The 27,424-nt window shown below is 38.0% G+C and overlaps 1 protein-coding gene across 3 annotated transcripts in view; it reads right to left on the reverse strand.

Annotated features, from left to right (window-relative positions):
- esr1 (estrogen receptor 1) overlaps nt 1–27,424 on the reverse strand; it is a 286,150-nt gene that overhangs the window by 115,837 nt on the left and 142,889 nt on the right. For all 3 annotated transcript variants that reach the window (XM_039747800.1, XM_039747799.1, XM_039747798.1), the window contains one exon: nt 24,119–24,445. In XM_039747800.1, coding sequence (XP_039603734.1) covers nt 24,119–24,445 — 327 coding nt within the window. The remainder of the gene's footprint in view (nt 1–24,118; nt 24,446–27,424) is intronic.

A 27,424-nucleotide genomic window follows, 5' to 3' on the forward strand; every position in this document is an offset into this window, starting at 1 on the left:
CATACAACAAGCGACTCTGTTTGTGGTGTGGGCTTCTTTCTCATCACCCTGCCATACAGATGTTCTTTGTGCAAAGTGTGCTGAATTGTAGAATGATGTACAGCTACACCATCCTTAGCAAGATGTTCTTGCACGTCTTTGGAGGTGATCTCTGGTTTGTCCGTAACCATTCTCACAATCTTGCTCATATGCCACTCCTGTATTTTCTTGGCCTGCCAGACTTGAGTTGGTTTAACAGCAACTGTGCCTGTGGCCTTCCAATTTTCTGATTACATTCCTTACAGTTGAAACTGACAGTTTAAACCTCTGAGATAGCTTTTTGTAGCCATCCCCTAAACCATGATACTGAACAATCTTTGTTTTCAAATCATTTGAGAGTTGCTTTGAGGATCCCATGCTGCCACTCTTCAGAGGAGAGTCAAAGGGAAGCACAACTTGCAATTGACCACCTTAAATACCTTTTCTCATGATTGAACACACCTCTCTATGAAATACAATGTTTAATGAGCTAATCCAAACAATTTGGTGTTGAAAGTAATCAGTATTGAGCAGTTACATGCATTTAAATCAGCGAAATTACAAGGGGATCCAAATTTTTGCACAGCCAGTTTTTCACATTTGATTTAATTTCATACAACTATATACTGCTTCACTAAAAATCTTTGTTCGGAAAACACCCCAGTACTCAGATGTTCCTAGGAAATGAAAGACATACGTACCACTGTTATCTTTTTTGTTTAAAGTAGAGTAAATTATTATGCAGGCTGAGAGGGGTTCCCAAACTTTTTCATATGACTGTATATGTAATAATTCACCATGCCATCCAACAATGTTTTTGCTGTTGAAAATTTATCTCCTTGTTTTGTTTTTACTGACCTTGATTACTGCTTCTTCCATGTGTTCTTGCTTAAGTATTAACCTTCACCTCTTCAGACCAGTTTTACACATTAGGCTTTGTTTTGCTGATACTCAGATCATTGACTGATTATTGATGTCTCTGTGTACTGGAGTGTGTTTTTTCATCAAGTGTTGGATCTCTCTGTATTTTTTATCAATATTTACTAATAAATGTAGAGTTTGGTGGCCACTAAAGGGATGTGTGGTATATGTCACTGGTCTTTTTCCTTTTGTTAAGGTTTCTTCTGTATTTAATTTGCACAGGAACCAAGCTTATATTGAAACACTTTGAACACTATACTAATAATAATAATGACTATTGTATATAATGGTTATTTTCTCCTTTATTTTTGTTCCCTAGTACAAGAATGGGAGACCTCTCTATATGTGTGGATAATCTCCTGTCCAGAGCAGGGATGTATACAGTTGCCACTGTTCAGAACTAATGACAAAGACATTCTAACATTACTACTGCAAAACAGATTTAAAGAGCACTAGGAATAGAACTGCCAAGGTGGTTTTATCTATTAGGTACCCTTAATGTCAAAAGTCACATAGATAATACTGGAATTTAGGTGTGAGAAGTAGAGAAGCACATGCAATATGACATTAAAAAGGAGATCTGCCAGAGGTGGATGAACACTGAGATAGTTCTAAAAAGTAAATTCAAATAAGAGAGAGAGACAGGGCTTGGGAGCATGCACTGATACCACACGTTGCCCTTCCCACCACACGACAAACCACCTCAAATTAGGAACCGAGTGCAGCTGTGCTTTGGGTGACACCTCAGCACCACGCAGGTTTGAGCAGAATGGAACAGTGTGAGTTTTTTTTTGTATATACAGTAGCTGGAGAGCCAATCGTGCCACCAACCCAAAAGTTTTCTCTGTAACTTGGAGGACCAGCTTGCAGGGCTGGATGCAGGTTAACGTCATCCTCAGGACGGAGCAATTGCAGGTTAACAGCCTTGCTCAAGGGTCCAATGGAGTAGAGTCACTTCTAACATTTACAGGATTCAAACCAGCAACCTTCAGATCCATAGACACAGAGCCATCACTCCTTATCAAATAAGAATGTAAATAAAATGCAGACACCAGTAACAAAGACTAAATTAAAATAACATTTAGAGTTAAGAGTGGATGCAAGAGAAGACTGATTCTATTTGCTAACCAGATACTGCTGGAATATGTTCTGAGTTATGGTTCCAGAAAATGTATGGATAGGTGTGCATAATATATTTGCGTTCTCTTAAAATACATTTCATTATCTGAAATTTATCTCAGGATCCTTTAAAAAAGCTTACCGTAAACATTACAATCTAAGAAATTCAAACTAACATGCCTCAAATGTATAAAAAAAGTTCAATTTAATTTAACATATTTTTTTTAAAACTGCCTACCAACAGAATATTTGCAGTCTTTTTTATCTCAACAATATTTAGTCATGATTAACTTATCAGATGCATTTGAAATTGTGGGTCCTACAATAATTAGTAGTAGTAAGCAAAATAGTTGAGTTTCTTTTTGCATACAATTTGCATCACAATATTAGTTTTACAATCACAAAATACAATGAATATTTTTTGTTTTTTTAAATGTTTTTGTGGGGTAAGAAACAAAGACTATGTGGTGGACGGCTGGGGTCCATGCCCGGCCGGGACGCCCCTTCCGTGTATGTTCAGGGGGAGCACCCATGGACTTTGCAATACCTCTCCCTGGATGCCAGATGGCAACCTCCCTGGGTTGGATCGGTGCCTCGGTTTCCTGCAGGGCTCCATGGGAATTGGAGTTTGGTATGCAGCCCTGTTGGGTCCTGCAGGCGCTGCCAGGGGGTGCTACAGCTGGGACTCCTCCTGAGCCCTTATGGGCAGTGTTTTTGCCACACCCGCAGCTGGAACTTGGCAATCAAGCAGCTGGAGTACTTCCGGGTGGACCATAAAAGGGGCCAGGAGCCATCACTCCAGGAGCCAAAGTCGGGAGAAGGAGGACTATGCTTGCTGGGAGGAGTGGTGGTGCAAAGAGGAAGAGTGTTTGTGTTGTGGTGGTCTGTTTTGGGACTGTGTTGTGCCTTTGGGACACAGGGAAGACGTGCTCCACAGGTGAAGAATAATAAAAGTTTCTTTGGTTTTATACATGCCTCCGGTGGGAGTCTGTGTTGGGTCAGGCGCCAATATAACTACTACTATTAGTCCCTAAAGCCTTAGTCACACTTTCTGTGACTGCCTAATGCATGTATTCTGCAGCACAACAATAAAATCAATCATATTTTATGCTTCTCATTCACATCACTGTGATGAAGCACGGTAATCTTTTATAAAATGTCATATACTGCATAATTATTTTTCATACACAGACAAACCAAAATGCACTAATGTGCACATTACTGTGTTTCACCTCAAGGAAAACGCACTACACTGGAACTCTCCCCTTGCCATTACCCAGGAAATGCCCTTTTCTCTTGTTTGATTTCCAGCGCATGAGTCTGAGGATATGCATGAATCAAGCGCTGTCGAGGAATGTACTGAATATTTTTTCTGCCACGAAGGATCTATAGGATTGAGATCACCCATCATAATTGGGAAAGTATAGGACTACCAGAAAACCATAACAAACATCTCCCAGTTGAACAATATATTTACAGATTTCAGTATTAATTATTAATTAATTACTGTTTTTTTTCTTTACTTCTTCTTATTATTCTTTTGGCTACTCCCGTTAGGGGTTAGCACAGTGGATCATCTTCTTCCATATCCTTCCATCCTCTGCTTCTTGTTCTGTTACACCCATCACCTGCATTTCCTCTCTCACCACATCCATAAACCTTTGCTTAGGCCTTACTCTTTTCCTCCCAATATACCCAGCATCTCTCCTCTGCACATGTCCAAACCAATGCAATCTCACCTCTCTGACTTTGTCTCCCAACCGTCCAACTTGAGCTGACCCTCTAATGTACTCATTTCTAATCTTATCCATCCTCGTCACACCCAGTGCAAATCTTAGCATCTTTAACTGTGCTACCTTCAGCTCTGTCTCCTGCTTTCTGGTCAGCGCCACCTTCTCCAACCCATATAACATAGCTGGTCTCACTACCGTCCTGTAGACCTTCCCTTTCACTCTTGCTGATACCCGCCTGTCACAAATCACTCCTGACACTCTTCTCCACCCATTCCACCCTGCCTGCACTCTCTTTTTCACCTCTCTTCCACAATTCTCATTACTCTGTACTGTTGATCCCAAGTATTTAATCTCATCCACCTTCGCCAACTCTACTTCCTGCATCCTCACCATTCCACTGACCTCCCTCTCATTTACACAAATGTATTCTGTCTTGGTCCTACTGATCTTCATTCCTCTCCTCTCTAGAGCATATCTCCACCTCTCCAGGGTCTCCTCAACCTGGTCCCTACTATGGCTAAAGATCACAATGTCATCAGCAAACATCATAGTCCACGAGGACTCCTGTCTAACCTTGTCTGTCAACCTGTTCATCACTATTACAAATAAGAAATGGCTCAGAGCCGATCCCTGATGTAATCCCACCTCCAACTTGAATGCATCCGTCACTCTTACCGCAGACCTCACCACTGTCACACTTCCCTCATACATATCCTGTACAACTCTTACGTACTTCTCTGCCACTCCTGACTTCCTCATACAATAGCACAGCTCCTCTTGAGGCACCCTGTCATATGCTTTCTCCAGGTCCACAAAGACGCAATGCAACTCCTTCTGGCCTTTTCTAAACTTCTCCATCAACATCCTCAGAGCAAACATTGCATCTGTGGTGCTTTTCTTGGCATGAACCCATACTGCTGCTCACTAATCATCACCTCACTTCTTAACCTAGCTTCCACTACTCTTTCCCATAACTTCATGCCGTGGCTCATCAATTTTATTCCCCTGTAGTTACTGCAGTCCTGCACATCCCCCTTATTCTTAAATATCGGCACCAGCACACTTCTTCTCTACTACTCAGGCATCCTCTCACTTTCCAAGATTCCATTAAACAATCTGGTTAAAAACTCCACTGCCATCTCTCCTAAACACCTCCATGCTTCCATAGGTATGTCATCTGGACCAACGGCCTTTCAATTTTTCATCCTCTTCAAAGCTGTCCTTACTTCCTCTTCATTCATCAGCCTCTCAAAGTACTAATTCCATCTGCTCAACACACTATTCTCACTTGTGAGTACGTTTCCATCTTTATCCTTTATCACCCTAACCTGCTGCACATCTTTCCCAGCTCTGTCCCTCTGTATAGCCAATCAGTAAAGGTCCTTTTCTCCCTCCTTAGTGTCCAGCCTCTCATACAACTCATCACACGCCTTTTCTTTACCCTTCGCCACCTCTCTCTTCACCTTGCGCCTTATCTCCTTGTACTCTTGTCTACTTTCTGCATCTCTCTGACTATCCCCTACTTACTACGGAACTTTATTTAAACTGTAAATGACAGGCAGACCTGTGATGCATTAGTGCAGGAAAGTGCTTCCAGACAGAGACTAATAACCCTTCTTCCTAAGTCAATGTCATAAATTTTGCTAGTCATGAAACACCATGTTTTGTGAAATTCTGCTTCATTATGAATTCACTTTTTTGTGGAAATCACTGGCTCTTCACTAGTGAGTACTGTTGTTGTCTCATGTATGTAAAGAGGTGGATTTGTTTCCAGGCCCTGTGTGTGGGGGGTTTGCATTTCTTCTCTCTGTCTGTATAGATTTTCTTCAGGTACTCCAGTTTCCTCTCACAATCTACAGATGTGTATTTTAAGCTCGCTGTCGATTCTACATTGGCAGCATATGACTGAGAGTAAGTATACTGTGCAGTGGGCTAGCAGCCCATCTACATTTGGTTCTCTCCATGAATTCAGTGTTGCTGGGATAAGCCATGGTATTATATGACCACATTAGCTGCAGCAACATCATTATCAATTTTATCATCATTTTCCTCGTCTACCTAAGTTAAAGAGATCTTTTTCCTCCATCCTCTCCAATCTGGGCTTCATTTTGGGTGAGACACATTCTTTTCATATTATCTTATACCACCTTCACACACAACTTCCATCTTAGTGTACCTCTTCATCCAGTGGTGTTCTAGGACCATTGTGAGGAATTGCCAAGGTCCTTACCTGGCCGGGATGCTGCCGCATTGGAAGGACCGGGGATAGACCGTTCTCAGGGCATTATCTTCCCCAGGATTGCTAGATGGCAGACCCCCTGGCATGCAGCAGCACCATGGTTCCTACAGGGCATCATGGGAATTGTTCTTTGGCTCAGACTTGTTGGGTGCTGTGGGTGCCATCAGGGGTTGCTGTGAAGACTTGGGAGCCCTACTTCATGGGACTCCAGCCATTACCAGGAAGTGCTCCCAGCCACACCTTCGGGCAACTGGAAGTACTTCCAGGGATTACTGAAAAGGAGCTGCCTGCCACTGCTCCGAAAGCCAGAGTCGGAAGGATGAGAGATGAAGCTTGCTGGAGGAAGAATGGAGGCAGAAAGAGAAAAGAGGAAGAAGAGGAAAAAAACATTGATGTGTGCTGTATCGGTGCTTTATACTGTGCTTATTGTGTGGGAAATGATTGGGAAGAGTTTCCCATGGCAAAATAAAAGCCTGTGTGTTGTGCTGAACTTGTATTTGTGTGTCTGTGCAGGTTGGGGAGCCACACCATGTAATGGGAAATTAAGGCTCACAAAAGGGATGAACAGAAGTAAATGTATGTTTTTTAATGTTAGATAGAAATGATCATGGGTTTTTTTATGCTGCATGATAATAATAATTAATAACTATAATAATGAAATTCTAATACATTTCCAGAGCCATGAATGGTTCAGAATTCATGCTCATCTTCTTCTATCTTTATCCCAAACAATACAAAGTAAAACCATATTTTCCAACATTTACGCAACTGGTGACAGAGTAGTGTCCCAAATGATAAAAGGGTTTGACTCTTCCAACCACTTGTTACCCTTTGATTTGCATACAGATTAATTCATAGTAGATCAGAGTGCCTACCAACTTATTGATAAAAGTATTAATAATAGTAATGACATGTTTTCCTATTGTATTTTTTTCCTACTATTTGAAATTTTGCTTCTACAGCTTTTATTAATATACATACATTGAAAAAAAAATTGCACATGCTCCATAAAGCACTGGAAATAATCTTCTGTTAAGGGCATGTCTTTTGTCATTTCTTTTCCCTTATAATAAGGCATTTTAAGTTTTGGCTCCAAGTCCTAGACTTTTCAGGAACCATACTCTGCAGCTTCTATTGTTATTAAAATTATATAAATAAAAAATTTCATTGAAATTCACTTAACCACAATAAAAAAAATCCCTACTGGTTTATAGTCATTAGGATTGATTTGATGAGTTCCAGTTGAAAAAAATACATGTTACTTTTTTCAAATTACTGGAAATCATTTTAAAATCAAGGCTGTGTTATACAAAAGACTTCTTCTACATATCAAAGACTGGTGGTTTAGCTATGGCATATCAAGTGAGTACAGTGCAGAAAAGAAGCTTAAAACTTCCAGCAAAAAGACAACTCCTTGAGCAGTTTATGTCCTTTGTGCAACAATACTGGTTTTCAGAAGCTTCACAGTTCTTCCCAATCCTCCTTACTTTTAACTTGTAGTAAAATTATTTAGTAAAGGATATTGCGTCCTGTGGTGGGTTGGCACCCAGCCCAGGATTGGTTCCTGCCTTGTGCCCTGTGTTGGCTGGGATTGGCTCCAGCAGACCCCCATGACCCTGTGTTCGGATTCAGCGGGTTGGATAATGGATGGATGGATGGATATTGCTTTATTCTTTCTATTACAATCATTCAGGTGGCCTAATGGATAATATGAATTAAGCTCCTTTAAACATCTCAGAATTTTTAGGGTATCCCTGAGAACCACAAAAGGACCACATCTTATCATTTACTGAGCTTCAGAAGCATAGTGAACGCTGACGCAAAGTGCTTTGTAAACAAGTCATTGGCCTAATTATAATACAAGATGAGTCAGAAATCATCAAATGACATAAAAGAAAACATCAATGCAGTGAAGTCCAATGAACAGCCCATCAAAACAACTAGTAGAAAATGTTAAAAATTTAAAATTATTAAAAATAATTAAAAATTATTGAGAAAAAGGCAGGTCTACAGAAACTATATGAATTAATTTAAGATGCAAAAAAAAAAAAAAAACAAAACCTGAATGCTTTGTGAGGTTTACAAATTGAGGCACTGTGATGAGGTCAAGGCTGTCAGGAATATTCAAGTTAAAGTTTTGTAATGGACTAAGCAGCCATAGTGAGTGAATTAAATAATAGTCCCATAGCAAATCAAAACTTTGATCATTGGGAATCTGAAAGAAAATTGAGCAACAATAACCAAAAAACCCATTTACCTACATTTTTAGCATATGTATACACATTCAGGTATATACATGTGGAAAGGAAATGTTTATCTAAAGCAGAGACTGATAAAAACAAAGCAATCTGAACTTCAACAGATGAAACCAAACTACTTCCTTCCCAGTCTGTCTCCCATCTTGAGATCTGAAATCCTCCTCTCAATTACTTTGTCTTCATCTTAATATTGTTTTGCTGCTACATAGGATTTTCATGTCAATGTTCTAAGTCTTCTTGCTAAGTCGTAGTACTTATGTATGCATTATAGAAGCAAGAAATAATGTGTATATAGAAATACTTCCTTGCCTTCAAAATTAGGGTCGAGAACTGTAGAATATTACAAAAATTTTGAAGAGAACAGGCCATTCAGCTCAGCAGTGCCCGCCAATTCTTCCAAGTTTACTGTAGTAACAAAAAGACTGGGAGATGTAAATGTTAGACAGAAGTCATAGTAAGTGCCAGGCAAAGGTCAAAACTGGTAGATCAAAAAGTAGTTTACAAGCAAGACTACAGGTGCAAAACAAAAAAATCAAAATAGGACTTCAAAACTGAAATGAACCCAACACTTGGCTTGCTGGAGTCAAAACTAACTACCATTTAAATTTGTTTTGATTTTTATCTAACCAATGGATAAACTAGAAAAGAATCTTGGCTGTATTTATACTGGGAATTTGCCTATGTCACCCATGCAACAACAAATTGTGTCACATAAACAAATTGTACAGTAATAATTTCAAAATATTATAACAAAAAAATCCTACTAATTTCTAAAATAATGTGTAAGATATAACACCTCCTTATTTGTCCAAAATAATGTAATGTCATGTTTTAAAGGTCCCTAAAGTGCCACTCTCGACCACATTACTTGGTAATTAATTTCATGTGTCAATGATTCTTTGTGTGAGGTAAAACTTTCTAGTGTGAAATTTACCCTTAAAGGATACGTTGGGTATCTTTCAAGTTGAAGTTATTAATCACATGAAACTATCTTCTAAAATAAAGTATTTTTATAAATAAAAAATACCTAGCCTCCTCCTGCATTTTTAAATGGAGGTGAAGTGTACTGGGCTCGTTGGTACAAGAGAAGGAAGTAGCATCCACAGCAGAGGTCCACACCTGAATCGGCCACATAGCTGCTGCATTTGCTTCTCTGAAGTAGTGCCTGTGGAAGCGAAACAATATCTCCACCAAAACCAAGATTTGCATCTTCTGGACCCTAATCCAGCCAATCCTCCTCTATAGACCGGAAACTTGGACACAACTCAAATCAGACCTGACCAAACTAGAGGACTTACAAATGCACTGCCTATACCAGATTCTACAAGTCTTACTTCCTCACTGCCTTCAAAATGAGGATATTCGACACAGATGTGAACACCAGCTGATGATTGAGGAGCAGATTCAGAAATGATGATTGCGATGGTTTGGCCACGTTTATAGAATGGATAACAGTCAGCTACCACACAAACTCCTCTGCCGAAAGCAACTCACACAGTTGAGACTCCAACGAATGGCATCAAAGAAGAGGTGGATCAAACACATTGATGAAGACATAAGCAATTGATGAATCTCCCTTGATGATGCCAGAACAACAGCCATGAACTGTCATGGCATGGAAACACCTTATAAAATGAAATTTGGCAACCATTGGCACCCACAGCAGCTTATGGGCTTAGTAAACAGCCTAAACCAAGAGACAGCTAAGGATCAAAGAAGAAGAAGAAGTGAATGTAAAAATAAAACCTTTATCCATGTCATAATGATATATTATAATGTATATACAATTTTATAAAATATTTTCATTATTGGTCAAATGCTTTCATCCATCCATCTTCCTAATCCACTAATCCTGGACAGGACCACAGGAAAGCTGGAAAATAACCTCAGCAAGCAACGGGTACAAGGAGGGAACAATCCTTGGACAGTCCGCTTGTCCACTGCAAGCACACACATTAGAGTCAATTTCAGTTCACTGAACCTGCATATCACTGGACATCCTTTTATCCTTTGTGTTAAAATTAATTACATTAACCATATAACATTTTAAAGCCACTTAATCCAATTTAGGGTCAATAGATGGGGTCTTTGGGAAATGTGGCAGAGCCTATCCTGGAGGCATCAAACACCAGACAAAACTAAACCTGGACAAGCTTCCAGTACACTGCAAGGGCCATACATCCCCTACATGCCAGTTTATATAGCAGTTCCTACTTTGAGAATATAGAAGGGAAACCAGAGTATGCTAAGAAAAAAGTCACACGGAAATGAGAACATGCTAACTCAATGCTGACAACCCCTAGGATGCTGGATCTAAGATTGTAGCAGCACTAATCAGTTTGCCACCACACAGCCCAAGAAAATCTAACTGATGGACCAAAAAGCAATGTGCTCAGTGGACATTTGTGGAAAGAACACACAACACACAATGTTCAATTGTATTTTTTTTTTTTTTTTGTTGTGCTCTACAGAACAGAATAATAATAGCCATCTATCTTATTAATTTGTGTATTCTGGTGCAACGTTGTGGGAGCTGGAGCCTATCCCAAAGAAGTAGTGGTAACCAGCTCTAAATGAAATATTCATCCATCACAACGCACAGTTTTTCATACTCCCACTCACTCATTCTGTGTCAGAAAATCACATAACAGCATGCATTTGAACCAAAGTCCAAAACAAAATCCATCTAAATAATTGAAGTAAATGAAAACTGCACACTTTGAAACCCCAATGGAGAATAAAACCAGCGTCAAAGTACAACTGCTTTACTCACCTCGTTACAATGCCACTCACTGCACTGTTGAAAAGATGAAAAAGCAAACTGATATCCTTGTAGCAAGATTGGGTGGGTTCCCATGCAAGGGAGGGTCTTTTGCAACCTTTGCTTAATGGAACAGGAGTGTGTTCTGAGTGCTTTATGGGTACCTGGTGCGTGAACTACACCTTACTGTTATATGGCCAAAATTATTATGCAATGCAACGTGTAATGCAATGTTCAAATTACGGAGAAAGATTTGATCATGTCTAATTTAACTTTTCTGAGAGCTGTTATTTGCAAGGCATTTATGAAGGATTTAGGTCTCAAACAAACTGGCAAACATTACCAATATATTTATTTTGAAAATGTCTACAGTTATACTTTTGTACAGTAAGTGATGTCTTCTGGACTATATTTCATGGTCTCTCTATGAAACTGCACACAAATTCTCCTTGCCCCTAGACGGGGAGCTCCAGCTAAGATACTGAGATACTGTAACTCAGAGCAGTCTGTGACTATACTATATTTCCAGTAGAAAGAAGAAATATGGAAAGTTTCTTCTCCATTTGTGAAGAATGTAGGATATGTGAAACTTGTAATTGGTTACAATCACCACTACCAAACCCATATTACCCAGTCCTTCACAGAGTTCATACATGGACACACAGCAACCCACACTCATATTGCACCAGTCCAGTTTATTTTGTCAATAAAGTTAACATTAATTTGATTGAGACAAGATAGGCAACAAGAACATCCACATGGACAAGGAGAAAGAGTGCAAACCCCAAACAGACAGATTTGAAGACAGATAGTAGAGTTAGTCCTTGTGCCACTGTGCTGTCCTTCAGGAGAAAAAAGACAACAAGATAAATTACATCTGGAAACAAGATACTTTTTAAATGATTTATTCCTATACTTCAGCTTCATTCTTCAGCATTGGGCAATATCAGTGTTTACACACCTTTAAAGTAAAAGATATAACTGAAAAATGATCTGCTCTTAGAAATGTATTTGTGTGAGTTTTTTTAAATCACAAAAGCACTGATAAAAATGGTTTAAATTTTATTTTTCATGCTGCAGTTTGCTTCAGATTGTCATGCAAGAGCTCCTGAGCATCACCTTCCATGCAATAATCCACCATGACAGGAGGGGACTCCAAAGCTAACCATACCTTCTCTGTTCTGTTCCCTGGCTCAGTGAAACCGCCCATGGAGGGCTACTCAGCCACGTCCTCACTAAAGTAAGCCCCACCCCTTAAGGTCACGACGGTATAAAGCTGAGGGCTCATGGAGGATGGTGTCCCAGTTGATGGAACTTCATCCCGCATACACAAGCTTCCCGAAGCAGACCTGCTTGAGAGAGCTGATTACTTAGAAAATCTATTGAGGCTGAAAGGCAGCTATTATGCCTGTTTTCTGTTATCATTTTCATTCTATTTTTTGGATGATTGCACTAAACGGGTTGGCTCAGTTGGCACCCCAAATTTTCTTTGGTTCTCCTGGTCCTTACTTATGGCCTCCACCCAACACAAGATTTATCAAGAGGGAAAAAAGGAAAAAGATCAAGACCTATTCTTCAGCCAGGTTTTCCTAAAAACACTTTTTATGCATTCCAGTTTTGTTTGATCTACACTATTTTATAAACAAAAGCTTGAAAAAGTGACTAGCCTAAAATATGTGAGGCTTAAAAAGGATGTTTATAATTTATATCAAGGCAAGTCTCACAGCAGATATGTGTTCGGAATTGTCCTTAAAATACTTAAATATTTAAACAAACACTCTGCATGAATAACAATGTGGCTTTGAGAGGACAAACTAGGATGTGGAGTAAAGATAAATAGGCAATGCCACCTGTCACCCATTCTGTGATATTGACATGCCAGTCATTTTTCAACAACTGCACATACTGCAGAGTATCTCTGTTAAGTCTACAAGCCACACGTGTGATATCTCTTTGTAACAGAATTCTTGGAATACCCTTGTTTAATAATTTATGTGTAAACTAAGTTTCCACAGATGTAATAGAAATCCTTAAAATGGAAACGCAACAAATTAGAAAAAGAGTTCAGCACAGGAAAGGGTAAAGATATATTTAAAGAAGTAACCTCATGTCAGGAAAAAATATGTCAATAAAATTCTTTGATTTGTTATCTGAGAGCTTTCAAGTATGGTTGGATATTCCCAGTCTGAGTGCTGAAGTTAACTGTTAACTTCAATGGAGTTAGTCAAAACATTCAACTTTTACAACATAAAGAAAGACACCACTTAGGTTGCCCTGTTGTGACAAAGCTGTAATCGCCATTGACTTCCTGCACACAGAACACTAATGCTGTCTTTTTCTAATTATAAACTTGACCATGTCAGACCACTAAAACTGCATTACTCAGAGCTATACTGTACATATTGGATTTATTATGACAGCACATCTGTAATACAAGTTTGTAAGTTAAAATGAGATTTAGGGTTAGGCACTCACCAGTGAACACCACACCTATGCCTTGCTCCTAGCAGTCCTGTACTGGGTGAGGTCCTCTTAGATTTAATTAAACTATCATTGAGAATCAAATTGTAGATTGTTCTTTGTCTGGCCCGTCCCCCCAATTCACTGTGGGTAACTGTGTCAGGCGCACATACCTCTGGAAATGTATATCTGAAGATTTTTGAGGCAAACAAACCCTCGCTATGAGGCCAAGGCCACAGTCCAGGAGGGAGAAATGTAAACATTTTCTACAATAATAAAATGATACAAGCAAAATTGTATACTGCAGTTAAAATCTAAACAAGGAGGTAAACCAAGGCAACTAAATTATTATCTATTTAACAACTTAGTCCTGGACACTTATCAGACATTATGTTCCCGTTATGTTCCCATTTACATTTCAGTACACTGTAAATTTCAAACGGTGATTACTTTTTATGTTGCAATTAATTGCAACACTTAAAAAAGAAAATACATTATTGTATTTTCTAGATTAGGAAGTGAGCAGCATACCAGAAATCATCCTTTTCTGAACATAAAGTTGATTCATTTGATGGGTTCCCACCATCATTTTACTGCTCTACAGTAAGTCTCCAAATACAACCACGAATACCTTCATTAAACTTTTGACGACGAATCGTAAAAAGACATAAAAGTGAAAGTAAAAATATCACCGTGATCGCTTGCTATGGCTGTCTATTGTGTCAGGATTAGCCCTGGGCAGATGATTTGTGACAAACACATCGGTCTTTATTTATATTAGACTTTCTCAAAAGGCTCAATAAGTGATTTACTAAAAAGCAGTTTAAATAATTCAGAATGATAAACAAAAGAAAGCATGCAAAGGGTCAGGCTGCTGAGTCAATGGAACACAAGAAGGCACTTAAGACAGAGATATAATAATTCATCTCTTGTACAATTATATTTATTTGAATTTACCTAATGTTTATATAATGACAGCAGACTAGAAAATACCTCCAATCTTCCTGAACAAAAAATCTGAACACAAATCCCTCTAGCAGCTGTTCACTTGCTAAGGTATTACATGATTTTCTTTATTATATTTATGAAGAAATAGTGTTAGTAGTTGTTTTATTCATTTTCCAGATTGGCATGATGGTGTAGTGGTTAGTAGCGGTCCTTGATGAATCCCATGTCCTGGGTTTGAATCCCGTGCTTGATCATTTTCTGATTGGAATTTGCATGTTCTTCCTAATTATGTTTTTTTTTTGATACTCCAGTTTTTCTCGAAATTAACCAGTTGTTAATTATAAATTGGCCTCTCATCAGTATGGATGAATGGGCAAATTGGTACTACCACAATGTCACTATACTGCAGGCTTCAGCTTCCCTGTGCCAGTAACTTGGATTATTGTTTAAGAATGTAACATTACGTTTTCATCCCAGAATTTTTCTGCAGCTTACAGCTGTACTAATTTTGGGTTCAAAGTTCTGCAGTCTATCAAGTATTACACGCTACAATGTAAGATTTTCAAAGCTAATTTTGACATACTGTACCCATTTGTCTCCAGCTGGGTTTTGATCCATAGATGCTGCTTGTTTTCAGCTCACCCATGGACATAAATCAAGCATTTATTCATTACAAATGAATCAACATTATCTTAGTCACTAATACTTCTGACCTCTAGAGATTTCTTAAAAACTAGGGGGCTTTGCTTGCCAACCCCCCTGCCTGTGCTACATGCCAGCAACTTTGCATCTTATGCCTCTCGCGTATGTGGGTTTCACTTTCACCTTAATTCTCGTGGATAGGCCTCTTCATTGGGAAGAAACACTACATTTTCCTGATGGTAACACGAATTAGACAATCTACAAGTCTCCGACTTAAAGTTTAAAGCTGAACAATATCTACAAACTTCTGTCATATCACCTATGTCCATATATTCAATCTCTTTTCGCTTTTACCTTTTTGTTAATATCACATTGAATTTTGATTCCGTGTTTGCAATTACATCATGACAACGCAACGTCTAACTGCAACATATAAACTGCCCATGAGTGAATATTGTTTCCTGCTTGCATTCACACAAATGAGAAATGATTGAACCTTGTGCGTGGTTGTAAATGTTTTAGTTGTGGGCAGGACTTTTCCAAATCTCTTTGCATAAAGTCGTGTCTCGCAGGGCTTGAAATTTTCTCTTGTGGGATTTCACTTTCACCAAACAACAAATGTTTTAATTCTCGCGGATACGCCTCTTCATTGGGAAAAAAACCTTACTTTTCCCTGATGGCAACACGAATTAGATGATCTACAAGTCTCCGATTTAAACTTTAAAGCCGAACAATATATTCAATCTCTTTCTGCTGTTCCGTTATTTCACTGAGTAATAATTTCCATTTGTTTGTGCTAATGCAATCTTTACTATCATTCTTTTGAGACTTTTTTTCCATTATCTCTAATCTGCTCTGCATGTATATTGCGCCAACGTTTTTGAATTCTTTACGACGTTCTACTTTGTCATCTACTCTTTGTCTTTTATTTCCAGCCCCGGGCGTGGTTAAATCTCTGGGCACAAAGTCTTGTCTCGTGGGATGTGAAAGTGTCTCTCTAAGAAAGTCATGTCTCGAGTCTCTTTCCAAGATTATTTTATTATAATAGAGAGACTTTATTCAGCTGGATGTCAAACACAATGGACAAATCTGGGCCATCAATTTACCTTGGTAACGTATTCAAGGTAGCACTGTGGAAACACCAAAAACAGCTTTTCATCTTCACATTGTGTCGATCTTTCTAGTAAAGGTTGGTATGATGATGCAATGGTTGGCCTTACTGTCTCATAGATGCAGGTAAACTGACTGTTCAAGGTTGGTTCCTTACTTGTACCTAATACTCCTGCAATATGCACTGTGCTGAAATAAGATGACTTAAAAAATAAGCAAATAAATGTACTAAATTATAACAAGTGCCCCCTCTTACATAATAAAGTAGGAATTGTCTCTGATAGGTGACATCACAAAAAGTTGTTACTAAAGTAAGTTTTCTTTCATTGTATTCATTATTACAAGACTTTGGTGGAAGGACTGTAGTTATAAAAAATATTTAATGCTTTGATGTAAAACATAGATGAAGAAAGGCATTTTGCTAGAAACAACTTATTTACAACCTTTTCACCATACACATTTCCTGTAAAGCAGCAATAAAATTTAACCCTTTAATGGAAACTGCCAATTATGTGTCAATTTTTTATTCAAAGAGTCTATCTCACAACTTCAGGAATGTAGCAGCAATATAATTCTAAATACATGATGTGCAAATACATCAATTCAAACTGCTCCACAATACATACAGTACTCTCTGTTCAGAAAGGCATTTTCAGTTAAAAGTTGACAATGCAAAAATATACTGTTACTTCTGACTTTCAAAGTGTTTTGTAAATAAATATTGGTTCACACTGATGTCATAATCTCTTTCTTTAAATAATTTGAATGATCTCTGATTTACTGCAGATCCTACAATTGGTGTAGTCGGCAGGATCCTCAGCTACTGACTCAAGAGACCCCAACACTCTGTTGATGCACAACAGGCAGTCTGTATTACAAATAAAAGAGCCTCTTTTAAATATTTCCTTATTGTTTTCCTCTCAACTAAGTTTTTTAAAGAGTTCCATTGAGTAAGCTATGGCAGGACTGGAAGAGACAGATCCCATATTCATTGAACTGAGGAATTCATATGGTCAAAAATCTGCTTATTTTTGTGAGTAACAAGTAGGTAGAAAGATCCATAGGGGCCCCATGGAGTGGCAAATATGCTTGTGACAGTAGCCTTTTACTAGTCTAGGTCTATAGGGTTTAAAGTACAGCAAGAAGTCCAGCTGTTAGATTGTAGGCTTACAACAAACTTCCACTTGCTAGTCAGGATCTGTAAGGTTTGAAGAATGACAAGAAGACTACAGGTTTGTGACAGGGTCCCCTCAACTAGTCTTGAACAATAGCCATGACAGAATCTGTTCAAAAATAAAATAGAAAAATGACCCCAGTGAAAAGTCTTAAAGTGAGCTGAGAATGACATCCATTGAAATCATACAAGAACACCAATGAGAGGAGGCATGTGTATAGACTGAAAAAGGTTCAACTTAGAGGATAGTTGTGTGTCCACAAGATGGCTGAAATATTTAGCCAGTGCTAGAGAATGCCATCAAATTGTGGGTAAAAAGGCTCTGCGTTGCTTTGCTCTTTTTAAATTTAGGCAAGGGAAAGAAACTAGACAAAAAGTCAAAATGTAGTAGAACGCTAATAACAAAAGATAGCTGTGCTTGTGCTTAAAAGGGTATTGGATAACAAAGATGGAAAAGAGAGAAGAAAATGGTAAAATTGCAAATTTGCAAACAGAGATGGGAAAAAAGGGACAATTTGAAATCATCATTATCATCATTTTCCCCTCAGATAAAATGATATAGAAGGCCAAATAAATAAATGCCATAAGAAAAGGAGTTACACAATTTATTTGATAATTGAAGAAAATTAAGAATATGCATGGGCATTTTTAGAATGCAGAAGTGTGTTGTACTTTTTTATTTATGCTTAAAAAAAAAAAAAGTTTAAAAATAGGAGTACTAAAACAACAGTGAAAGATTTGAATGTATATTGGTTAAACACTTTTATTATATACTTTTAGAAAGTTTTGTTACTTATATTGTTTGCAGAAGGACTACTGCAGATAGTAAGAAGGTCAATGAATGCATTTTGAAAATATAAGTGTATGGGTGGAATATTCAGGGATGACTGTGGGTATGTCACACAAGTCTGCAATTGCAGTTTTTTTGCAGCCTTTGGTCAAAGGACTGTAGAAAGAGGAATGGCAGGTCGATTGACAAAAGATTTCAGGAGGTAAGAAACAACGTCACAGCTTTGTTTGACAAATAATTCTTTTAAAAGTTGACTTCTCATCCGCAAGAGCAATTGTTAGTTTTAGTGTGAAAAAAGGAGGAACTGCTTGACACTTAAGTGCTTTACTTAAAGATAACATACGTATAAAAGTAGCTGAGGCTAGTTTTAAAGAATAATTTGCCATTTTAATAATCTGGGTAAAGAACAAAAATTACTGTAGTCAACTGGATATGGAGCCTGTCAGCTTCAGTTGTGTTCCTCTCCCACTGCAAAGGCAGAATCCAATATCAGTACAAGCTATAGAAGTATTACATCAGTGGTAGAACAGAAGATGGCATAATTGTGAAAACACACTCACCGTGTAATTGCCCCAAATGGCCAATAAAGAAGCCAAATGACTCTTGGAAGCTAACTGTGGATTTCTGAAGCTTGAATAAATGTGTGGATAAGTTAACATCACTAGTGGCTAATCGTTCCACTGTATTAATGGACTTGAAACCTGTACATACTTTTCTTTTGGTAATTACATGTGTAATGGATTTTGTTCAATATCATTACATTAAGATATATTACCTTTACTATAAGAGATAAGCAGTCTACAAGGACTAGACTACCTCAAAGTTTTCATAATTCTACAACTGTGTATGGCATTAAGGCAGCATTTAAGAGAACTTGAACAATTTTCAGAATCAGCAGTGATTCAATATGTAGATGTCATTTTAGTAGCATCTGTGACCACTGCAGATTGTTTTCTTTGTTTGAAAAAGTTGTTACTACATCTGCAAAATAAAGAACACAAAGATAACTTTGATAAAGCACAGTTATGTAAAATGGAAGTTGCTTCTTTAGTCTGATTGATTTCACATGGAAAAGTAGAAATTATGATGGATATGAGACACGCAACTGCAGAAACTTGTGTACCACACACAGCACAGGAATTATGGTCACTTTTTGGATTGGTGAACTTTAATAAAATGTGGATTGTGAACTACACCAGGAAAGCACAATTACTGACTTACGAGTTAAAGGTCTTAAGCAAAAAACTGCATATTCTGTTGAAGAAGTAGATATTTCTGAGAACATTAAAAAAAACTGGTTTCAGGACCTAAAGCAGAGTCTACTTTTCACTAGGTCATCTTCTCCATGTTCTAATCTGGGTTCACTTTGTTCTTCAGACTTCTCCTCCATGTGCTAAGTACTTCAGTGGCCAGGTTTTCTGGGAATTTTCTAGTCCTTTAAATGTGGACTACAGGGACCAGAGACTAGTAGTCTTAGGGGATTCAGAGGGTATCCATGAGCTCAGAACTGCTTACCACACAAGTAGCTCTGAACAGTTATTCTGTTAAGCACATCAGCAGTTGGTAGGTGAGCAGGACAGATAGAAGGAAGAGAGGCAAAAGATTGGAAACAGGGGTATGAAAGGTGAGAAAGGAGTGTCTCTCTGTTAATTTGTCAAGCCACTATACTGACAATTGTTTCAAGTGAAAAGGGTATCTCTTCAGAGTTCACCTTTTGTTTCTTTTGTTCATGTCACTTGTTGAAGTGTTAACCTGTACGGTCATTTTATATTCATCAGTTAGACTGCTATTGTAATACACCTGTGTGTTCTTTCTATTTCAAGGTATGAGGGGCATTACTGTTTTATAGAGTAGAACTTTGCTTTTCATGATTCTAAATTGCATTAAGACACTATACTGATTGATGGATGTGTCCTTACCTAAAGAAGGTACTATGTTATAGACTTGCGGAAAAATAATGTCAACCATATTTATGGTTTTTGCTAAATAAATTCTGTAAACCAAGATATATTTTAAAAATCTATATATACAGCATATACTTTTTACACAGTTAATTTAATTTGAATTAAACAAACGCAACATGTAAATGACATTTTGAAACTTTTTTCAAGCCCAGATTGAAAAAAAAAATCTTGGAGGTTTTGCAAAAAATGAATAACTTTTATCTGCAAACAATAGGAAGCTATTGTAAAGCAGGATGCCTATAACTTATAGCTGTATTCAACATTTATGTGGGAAGCTTTCGAAAACAGATATATTAAAACTTTGGTTGTTAAAAACTTAATTGCATCAGAGAAGAGTCTGAGTCACAGGCTGTGCCAGATGTTCATGGAAGACACAACACAAGAACTTGCTATACCAAAATGAAATGTGCTGGCTTAGTTGTGGTGTGGGTATTAAACAGTCCTTTGAACTCTATGAAAAATAAAAGCTGCTAATCTGCAATAAAGGGAAGGAAAAAGCAGGGATATCAGGTTCATAAATTTATATGCAGCTTGAAGTTTCTCTGTAATGTAAATCAATGTGTAAATGCTCTTGAAAAAGTACAAATTTTAAAGTACGTGACTGTAAACAATTTGTCACAGAAATATATGACAGTCATGACAGGATGTTGCCTGCAGTCCTTGAAAAATCAAGGCCAGACAGCAGATTATTTTTTTAGGTGTTCCAGGGAAAACTTTGAAGTGTCCAAAGCAGTTCAGATCTCGCACACTGGGTCTGTCTAATGCAATGGTGCAAGTGTGAGAGGTGTGTGCACCTTTACTTCTATTTCTATAAATACAAAGACTTAATCATATTATCATGTAGTCATCATAACATTTTCCCTAGTAGCTGATGTGAATATACTATAAAAGAAGAAAAGCACTTTTCAAGTTTATTATCAGACACTTACGCTTACTTACTATTTAATGGGGAATGTGTCATGTTTAACAAATGTTTACAGGCACATTAAAACAGATCCAACTGGACAGGTTTACTTTAATCTACTTAAGTCATAATTCTTTTACTGATGAATATTTTTTTTATAAACTGTACTGCTTTTTCGACTTATACCGTGAGAAATGAATAAAACATTTAAAAAATTACAATAGAAGGATTTTTAAAATGTACTCAAACAGGGATGAGTATTAGGACCACTCTTCTTTTTATTTTTTATACTTGTGAGAAAAAGACCCTTCATTTCTGGGAAAATCTGGGGTTCTGGAGGTTATTATTGCTGGCAGATTCTGCAGTGTCTCTAGGTTTAACTGACCAGAAGTGCGCTGCCTGTGACGTCGCGAGGGGAATGAGATCAAGGGTTGGTGGCAGGCATTTCTGGGTTGTCTGAGTTTGGAGATAAATATGAAGCTCTTTTAGTGTGTCTATCTGTCATTTTAAACCTGTGAAAATACTTTTGTGCTTTGAACTCAGATTCTATTGTTTTGGGTAAGAAGGATGATAGAGGTGATTTTTAGTTTTTTTTTCCAATCATGTCTCATATTCTGGTCCCTTCATTAAAACAATCTGTATTTCCAACTTGGTGTGAAAAGAATATTTTGGATTTTGACACTGTATTCTTCTGTTATGCTATGCATGAGCTCCTTTTTAGAATTGCATTGTTGAATTATACACTTGTTTATATAACTAATAATCATTTAACCTTCTTACCGTGTCTGTTTTATGGTTGGTACATGCAGCTATTCCTCCTTACAGACCTGCTTCAGTCCATAATTCAAAAAACAACCCCACAATGCTTGCAAAATGTAGCAATGCTGTTTGCTAGCAAGACTTTTTGAGAGTCATCTGCAAATATTACTTTTTTTATTTTATTATGGATTTCCTAAATAACTTTGGTGGGCTGTCCAGGGTTTGTTTCCTGCCTTGCACCCTGTGTTGGCTGGGATTGGCTCCAGCAGACCTCCGTGACCCTGTAATTAGGATAATTACAAGTTGGATAATGGATGGATGGATTTTCTAAATAAACAGTATTGTCAGGAACAGGCTGTAATTGTGTTTATTTTTTTTTTTGGTTTATGGACTGATGCAGGTCTGTAAGGAGGAATAGCTGGTGGCTCTGAGGCTAGGGATCCAAACTGGTAATCAGAAGGTTGCAAGTTAGAATCCAGTAAATGCCAAAAAAGGGTCTCTGCTCTATTGGGCCCTTGAGCAAGGCCCTTAACCTGCAATTGCTGAGCGCTTTGAGTGGTGAGAAAAGCGCTATATAAATGCAAAGAATTATTATTATTGTTATCAACCATGAAACAGACATGGTAAGAAGGTTAAATGATTATTAGTTATATAAACAAGTCTATAATTCAACAATGCGGGGCGGCATGGTGGCGCAGCGGGTTGTGCTGCTGCCTCGCAGTTAGGAGACCTGGGTTCGCTTCCCGGATCCTCCTTGCATGGAGTTTGCATGTTCTCCCCGTGTCTGCGTGGGTTTCCTCCGGGTACTCCGGTTTCCTCCCGGTACTCCAAAGACATGCAGGCTAGGTGGATTGGCGATTCAAAATTGTCCCTAGTGTGTGCTTGGTGTGTGTGTCCTGTGGAGGGTTGGCGCCCTGCCTGGGATTGGTTCCTGCCTTGTGCCCTGTGTTGGCTGGGATTGGCTCCAGCACCCCCCGTGACCATGTGTTCGGATTCAACGGGTTGGGTAATGGATGGATGGATAATTCAACAATGCAATTCTGAAAAGAGCTCATGCATAGCATAACAGAGGAATACAGTGTCAAAATCCAAAATAAAGTAATATTTACAGGTGACTCTCAAAAAGCCTTGTTAGCAGACAACATTAGTCCAGCTTTCCTCGGAGCAATGTACAGTATAAAATACTAATTTGGCAACTTGTTTACCTATTTACAACCACCAAGAAAAGAACCCAACTCCACAATCCTCCAACTTATTTATCCATTTTTTCATTCCATAATCTATATATGTTCTTTGTGCTTTTGCCAGCCTTAATCCACAGTTGTGTGTGTGTGTGCGTGTGCGTGTGTGTAAGACAGAAAGAGAGAGTGAGTGCAATGTTTCAGCACAGTCTCATTCATATGAAAGCCTCCATGACAGTCCTACCACAATCTTTCTCTAGTTGCAACCGGCCAGACATTGGCAGAATGGTGGATTCACTGCAAGTATTTATCCTTACTTAAGACTTCCTATTGGTTGACCACCTTCCACATCTTAGCACAGACAGAAATAACATCTTGTCATCTTCTTCTAGGATCCATATAAACAGGCAAGCACATTTCCAGTAATTGAAGGACTCCATTTTAACAGGTAAAGAAACCAAAATCCTTTACAAATATATGGACAGTGGCTGCTTCCTATCCTTGTGGCAACTGCCATCAGTCAACATGGCCTCCCCCCGATTCTAAACTCTCCATGACCTCATTATATCCAGTCAGCGGTGCTTAATTCAATCAGTGCCCCTGCAGGTGCAATCAATCAGCATTGTTCCTTCATTAATTGAATACACAAAACCACAAAGTAATCCGTACAGAACTGAGAAAAATCTGTAACAAAGTGTTCAGTTAAAGGACATGCCCTGAAGGATGCAAAATCACTACTGAATAACATGGACGTAAGCACATATGTACCACAGTGAGTGTAGGTGTGATCTGCAATGAGCTGGAATCTCATTTGGTTTGATTATTGCCTAGGATAGGGTCTGACTAGTTGTTATCCTAAAACTGATACTTAAAAGAACAAGAATGGTTGCATGGAAAATTAAATTCATAAATGTAAAAATAAAACACTTCTGTAAAGAAAGCAATGGATTGCAATAAGAACTCTGGAACTGTTCCTGTGTACAGTGAGACAATGTACAGACACCTAGCCGGGTAGCTGGATTACATATGTAGGAATGCACTTGTACAGCAGGTATGCGTAATGTGTCAAAGGCACTTGTGAAGCCATATTAATATATTGTTTGAAGTGAATAAAAAAAAACAAAAATAAAAACCTACCTGGGATTTTTTTGGCCCACGCTATCATGTGAACCAGTTCTCTATCAGCCAAATTAGTGAGCAGGTTCATTATGGACACTTCAGTGTACGGTTTGCTGTGATTCTGTTTCGAGCACAGTGTTGGAGGTTCAGCCTCTAGTAGAAAGAAGAGGATCTGCTCAGCTGAAAGACTCATCACTATGTTTTTTGTCTCTTTGTGAAGAGGCTGTGGATCCAGTGCAGTGGCCAGCTTTCTGTCAGATCCTGCACAGTGATGTTTTTCATCTTGTTGGCTTGATCTGCGCTTCAGTTTCACAGAGTGGCGACCACGCCGATCTTTACGTAGTCCTACAAGTAATAAACAAAACATGCTATTAGTAATCTACAGATGCCATTCCTCTGCAGGGCAGATTCATAAACAAACATTCACTAGGCCAGTTTATTGTCTACTGTCAACCTAAAAGCATGGTTTTAAACAGTGGATGAAATACTGTATATGTGGAGAACATAATAACGACTTATATTAGACAATTTATCAAGACATAAACCTAGACTCAATGTGCTATGAGGCAGCAACACTACCTCCTGCTTTACCATTTCTCTTCAATTATGTAACAATAAAATTTAAATTCTAAGCAACTGATATGTATCCTGTTTAATTAAATATCGATTATATTGTTTACATATTGTAATTCAAGGCTCTGATTTTATTGCTGCAGTGTTAAACCACTAGAAATGGGAAAGAGATGAGCAGCCAGGCAGGCACTTAAACTGAATGAGTAACTAAAACTTTTTTTCTGATGTTTCATTTGGTGGGCAGTGTCCACCTCCTATCCACTCAATGGATATCATGGAAGTTTTAATCCAGTGGTAAAAGCTAGACCAAAACCCTTTAAATAAAACTGTAGTCTGCATTTGTGCTAACACAGTATATTGGTTTATTCAAAAAAGCTTTTCTTATACAGAATAATAACTCACTGACATTCTTCTCAATATAAAGTATTATGTAGTGCATTAGAGTGAGCTTCATTACCTTTCAAAAGATGTCTATACCTACACTACAAGGCAAATAAATGTGTGTCTTCCTTAAATCCCAAGGGTAAATAAAATTACTGAAGAAGGCAGAACCTTTATGTACAAGGCACTGAAACTGAAATGACCTAATTGGCCAAACAGAAAAAGCCTGTAAATCAAGGATGACAGCCTAATATTTTGCATTGCATATCCCTATTAAAACTGCTGGTGTGGTTTTTAGGATTACGCTTTAACAATTAGGATAGTAATGGCTATATATCCTGTGTTTTTTATTTCTCTATATCCTGTGGTGGTATTCACTGCTGCTGCTTTGCTCAATTGATTTCTCTTGACCAATGTCAGGAATAATGCATTAAAAGTAACATATGTTAAATAATCAGATTAATTTTTAAAGTAACAAGTAGCAACACAATATTTAGTTGATTGAAGCAAAAATGCTTCAATTACTTAAATAAAAAATACACATATATATACAGGGATATCTCTATATATATAAAATCCAACTTCTGTCTGTCTGTCTGTCTGCTTTCACGAGAGAACTACTTAAAGGATTTAGATCGTGTTTTTTTCTATAATTTCCTTGAACATTCTAGTTGATTTTGCGACTTCTCTCATTGCGTTAAGTATCATAGTTTGCTTGCGGCAGCGATTTATTTGCAAGAATCTGAGAGAGACATGGTGGGCCGAGGGGAGGGGGGCGGGGACATCCTCACTCACACACCTGCCTTGGGGCATGCACCTTACCTTCGCTTAGCTAGCAAACGAGAGAACTACTTAACGGATTTTAATAGTTTTTTTTTGTATAATTTGCTGGAACATTCCCTTTTGATTTTGCGACCTATCTATCTATCTATCTATCTATATATATATATATATACTCAGCAAAAAAAGAAACGTCCCTTTTTCAGGTTTTCAATGTTTTAAAAATTTAAGAATCCAAATAACTTTACAGATCTTCATTGTAAAGGGTTTAAACAATGTTTTCCATGCATGTTCAATTAACCATAATCAATTAATTAACATGCACCTGTGGAATGGTCGTTAAGACCTTAACAGCTTACAGAAAGTAGGCATTTAAGGTCACAGTTCTAAAAACGCAGGACACTAAAGAGACTTGTCTACCGACTGTGAAAAACACCCAAAGAAAGATGCCCAGGGTCCCTGCTCATCTGCGTGAACGTGCATTAGGCATGCTGCCGGGAGGCATGAGGACTGCTGATGTGGCTAGGGCAATAAATTGCCATGTCCGCACTGTGAGACGCCTAAGACAGCGCTACAGGGAGACAGGAAGGACAGCTGATCATCCTCACAGTGGAAGAGCCCGGATCTCAATCCCATTGAGCACGTCTGGGACCTGTTGGATCGCAGGGTGAGGGCTAGGGCCATTCCCCCCAGAAATGTCCAGGAACTTGCAGGTGCCTTGGTGGAAGAGTGGGGTAACCTCTCACAGCAAGAACTGACAAATCTGGTCCAGTCCATGAGGAGGAGATGCACTGCAGTACTTCAAGCAGCTGGTGGCTACACCAGATACTGACTGGTACTTTTGATTTTGAGCCTCCCTTCATTCAGGGACACATTGTGAAACATTTTTAGTTTATGTCTTATGGTGTTGACTCTTTTAGTGTTCATACAAATATTTACACATTAAGTTTACTGAAAGTAAAAACAGTTGAAAGTCAGATTACGTTTCTTTTTTTGCTGAGTATATATATATATATATATATATATATATATATATATATATATATATATATATATATATATATATATATATATGCATGCATAACAGCATTAGTACCAAAGTTTATTGGTAGTATTATTCCATACAAAATAAAATATTAGTGCATTATTTCATAGCAGTACTACATTTATTCTGTAACATCCCGCATGTTTGCAGTCCTGCTAACTGTTGACAACCAGTGAGGAAGAGGTTAAACACATGTAGGTACAATCAAGTAAGAAGAACTGAATAAAAGTTATAAGTATGTATTTAATCCTGCATGAGGTGAGGAGTAAATTTAATCCACCTAGTTTAGGGTCACAGGATGGCAGTGATTATCGCAGCAGCACTGGATGTAAGGCATGAAGCAAATTTGAAGGGCTCAGTCAAAAAGAGATGTAATTCACTAAACAAAAACCTATAAATAAAGTTTTCATCTTGTTATTTGCTATACATATGATAAAACAGTGTGATCTGATAGGTCAGTGATCAGTGTTCTTACCCTGAATCTCATTTTGAAAATGGTTAAAGGGGAATGGTTTAATTTTTATTTCACAGTAAATTTATAAAAT

This window comes from Polypterus senegalus, chromosome 3 (genome assembly GCF_016835505.1).
Source record: "Polypterus senegalus isolate Bchr_013 chromosome 3, ASM1683550v1, whole genome shotgun sequence".
Classification (NCBI taxonomy): domain Eukaryota; kingdom Metazoa; phylum Chordata; class Cladistia; order Polypteriformes; family Polypteridae; genus Polypterus; species Polypterus senegalus.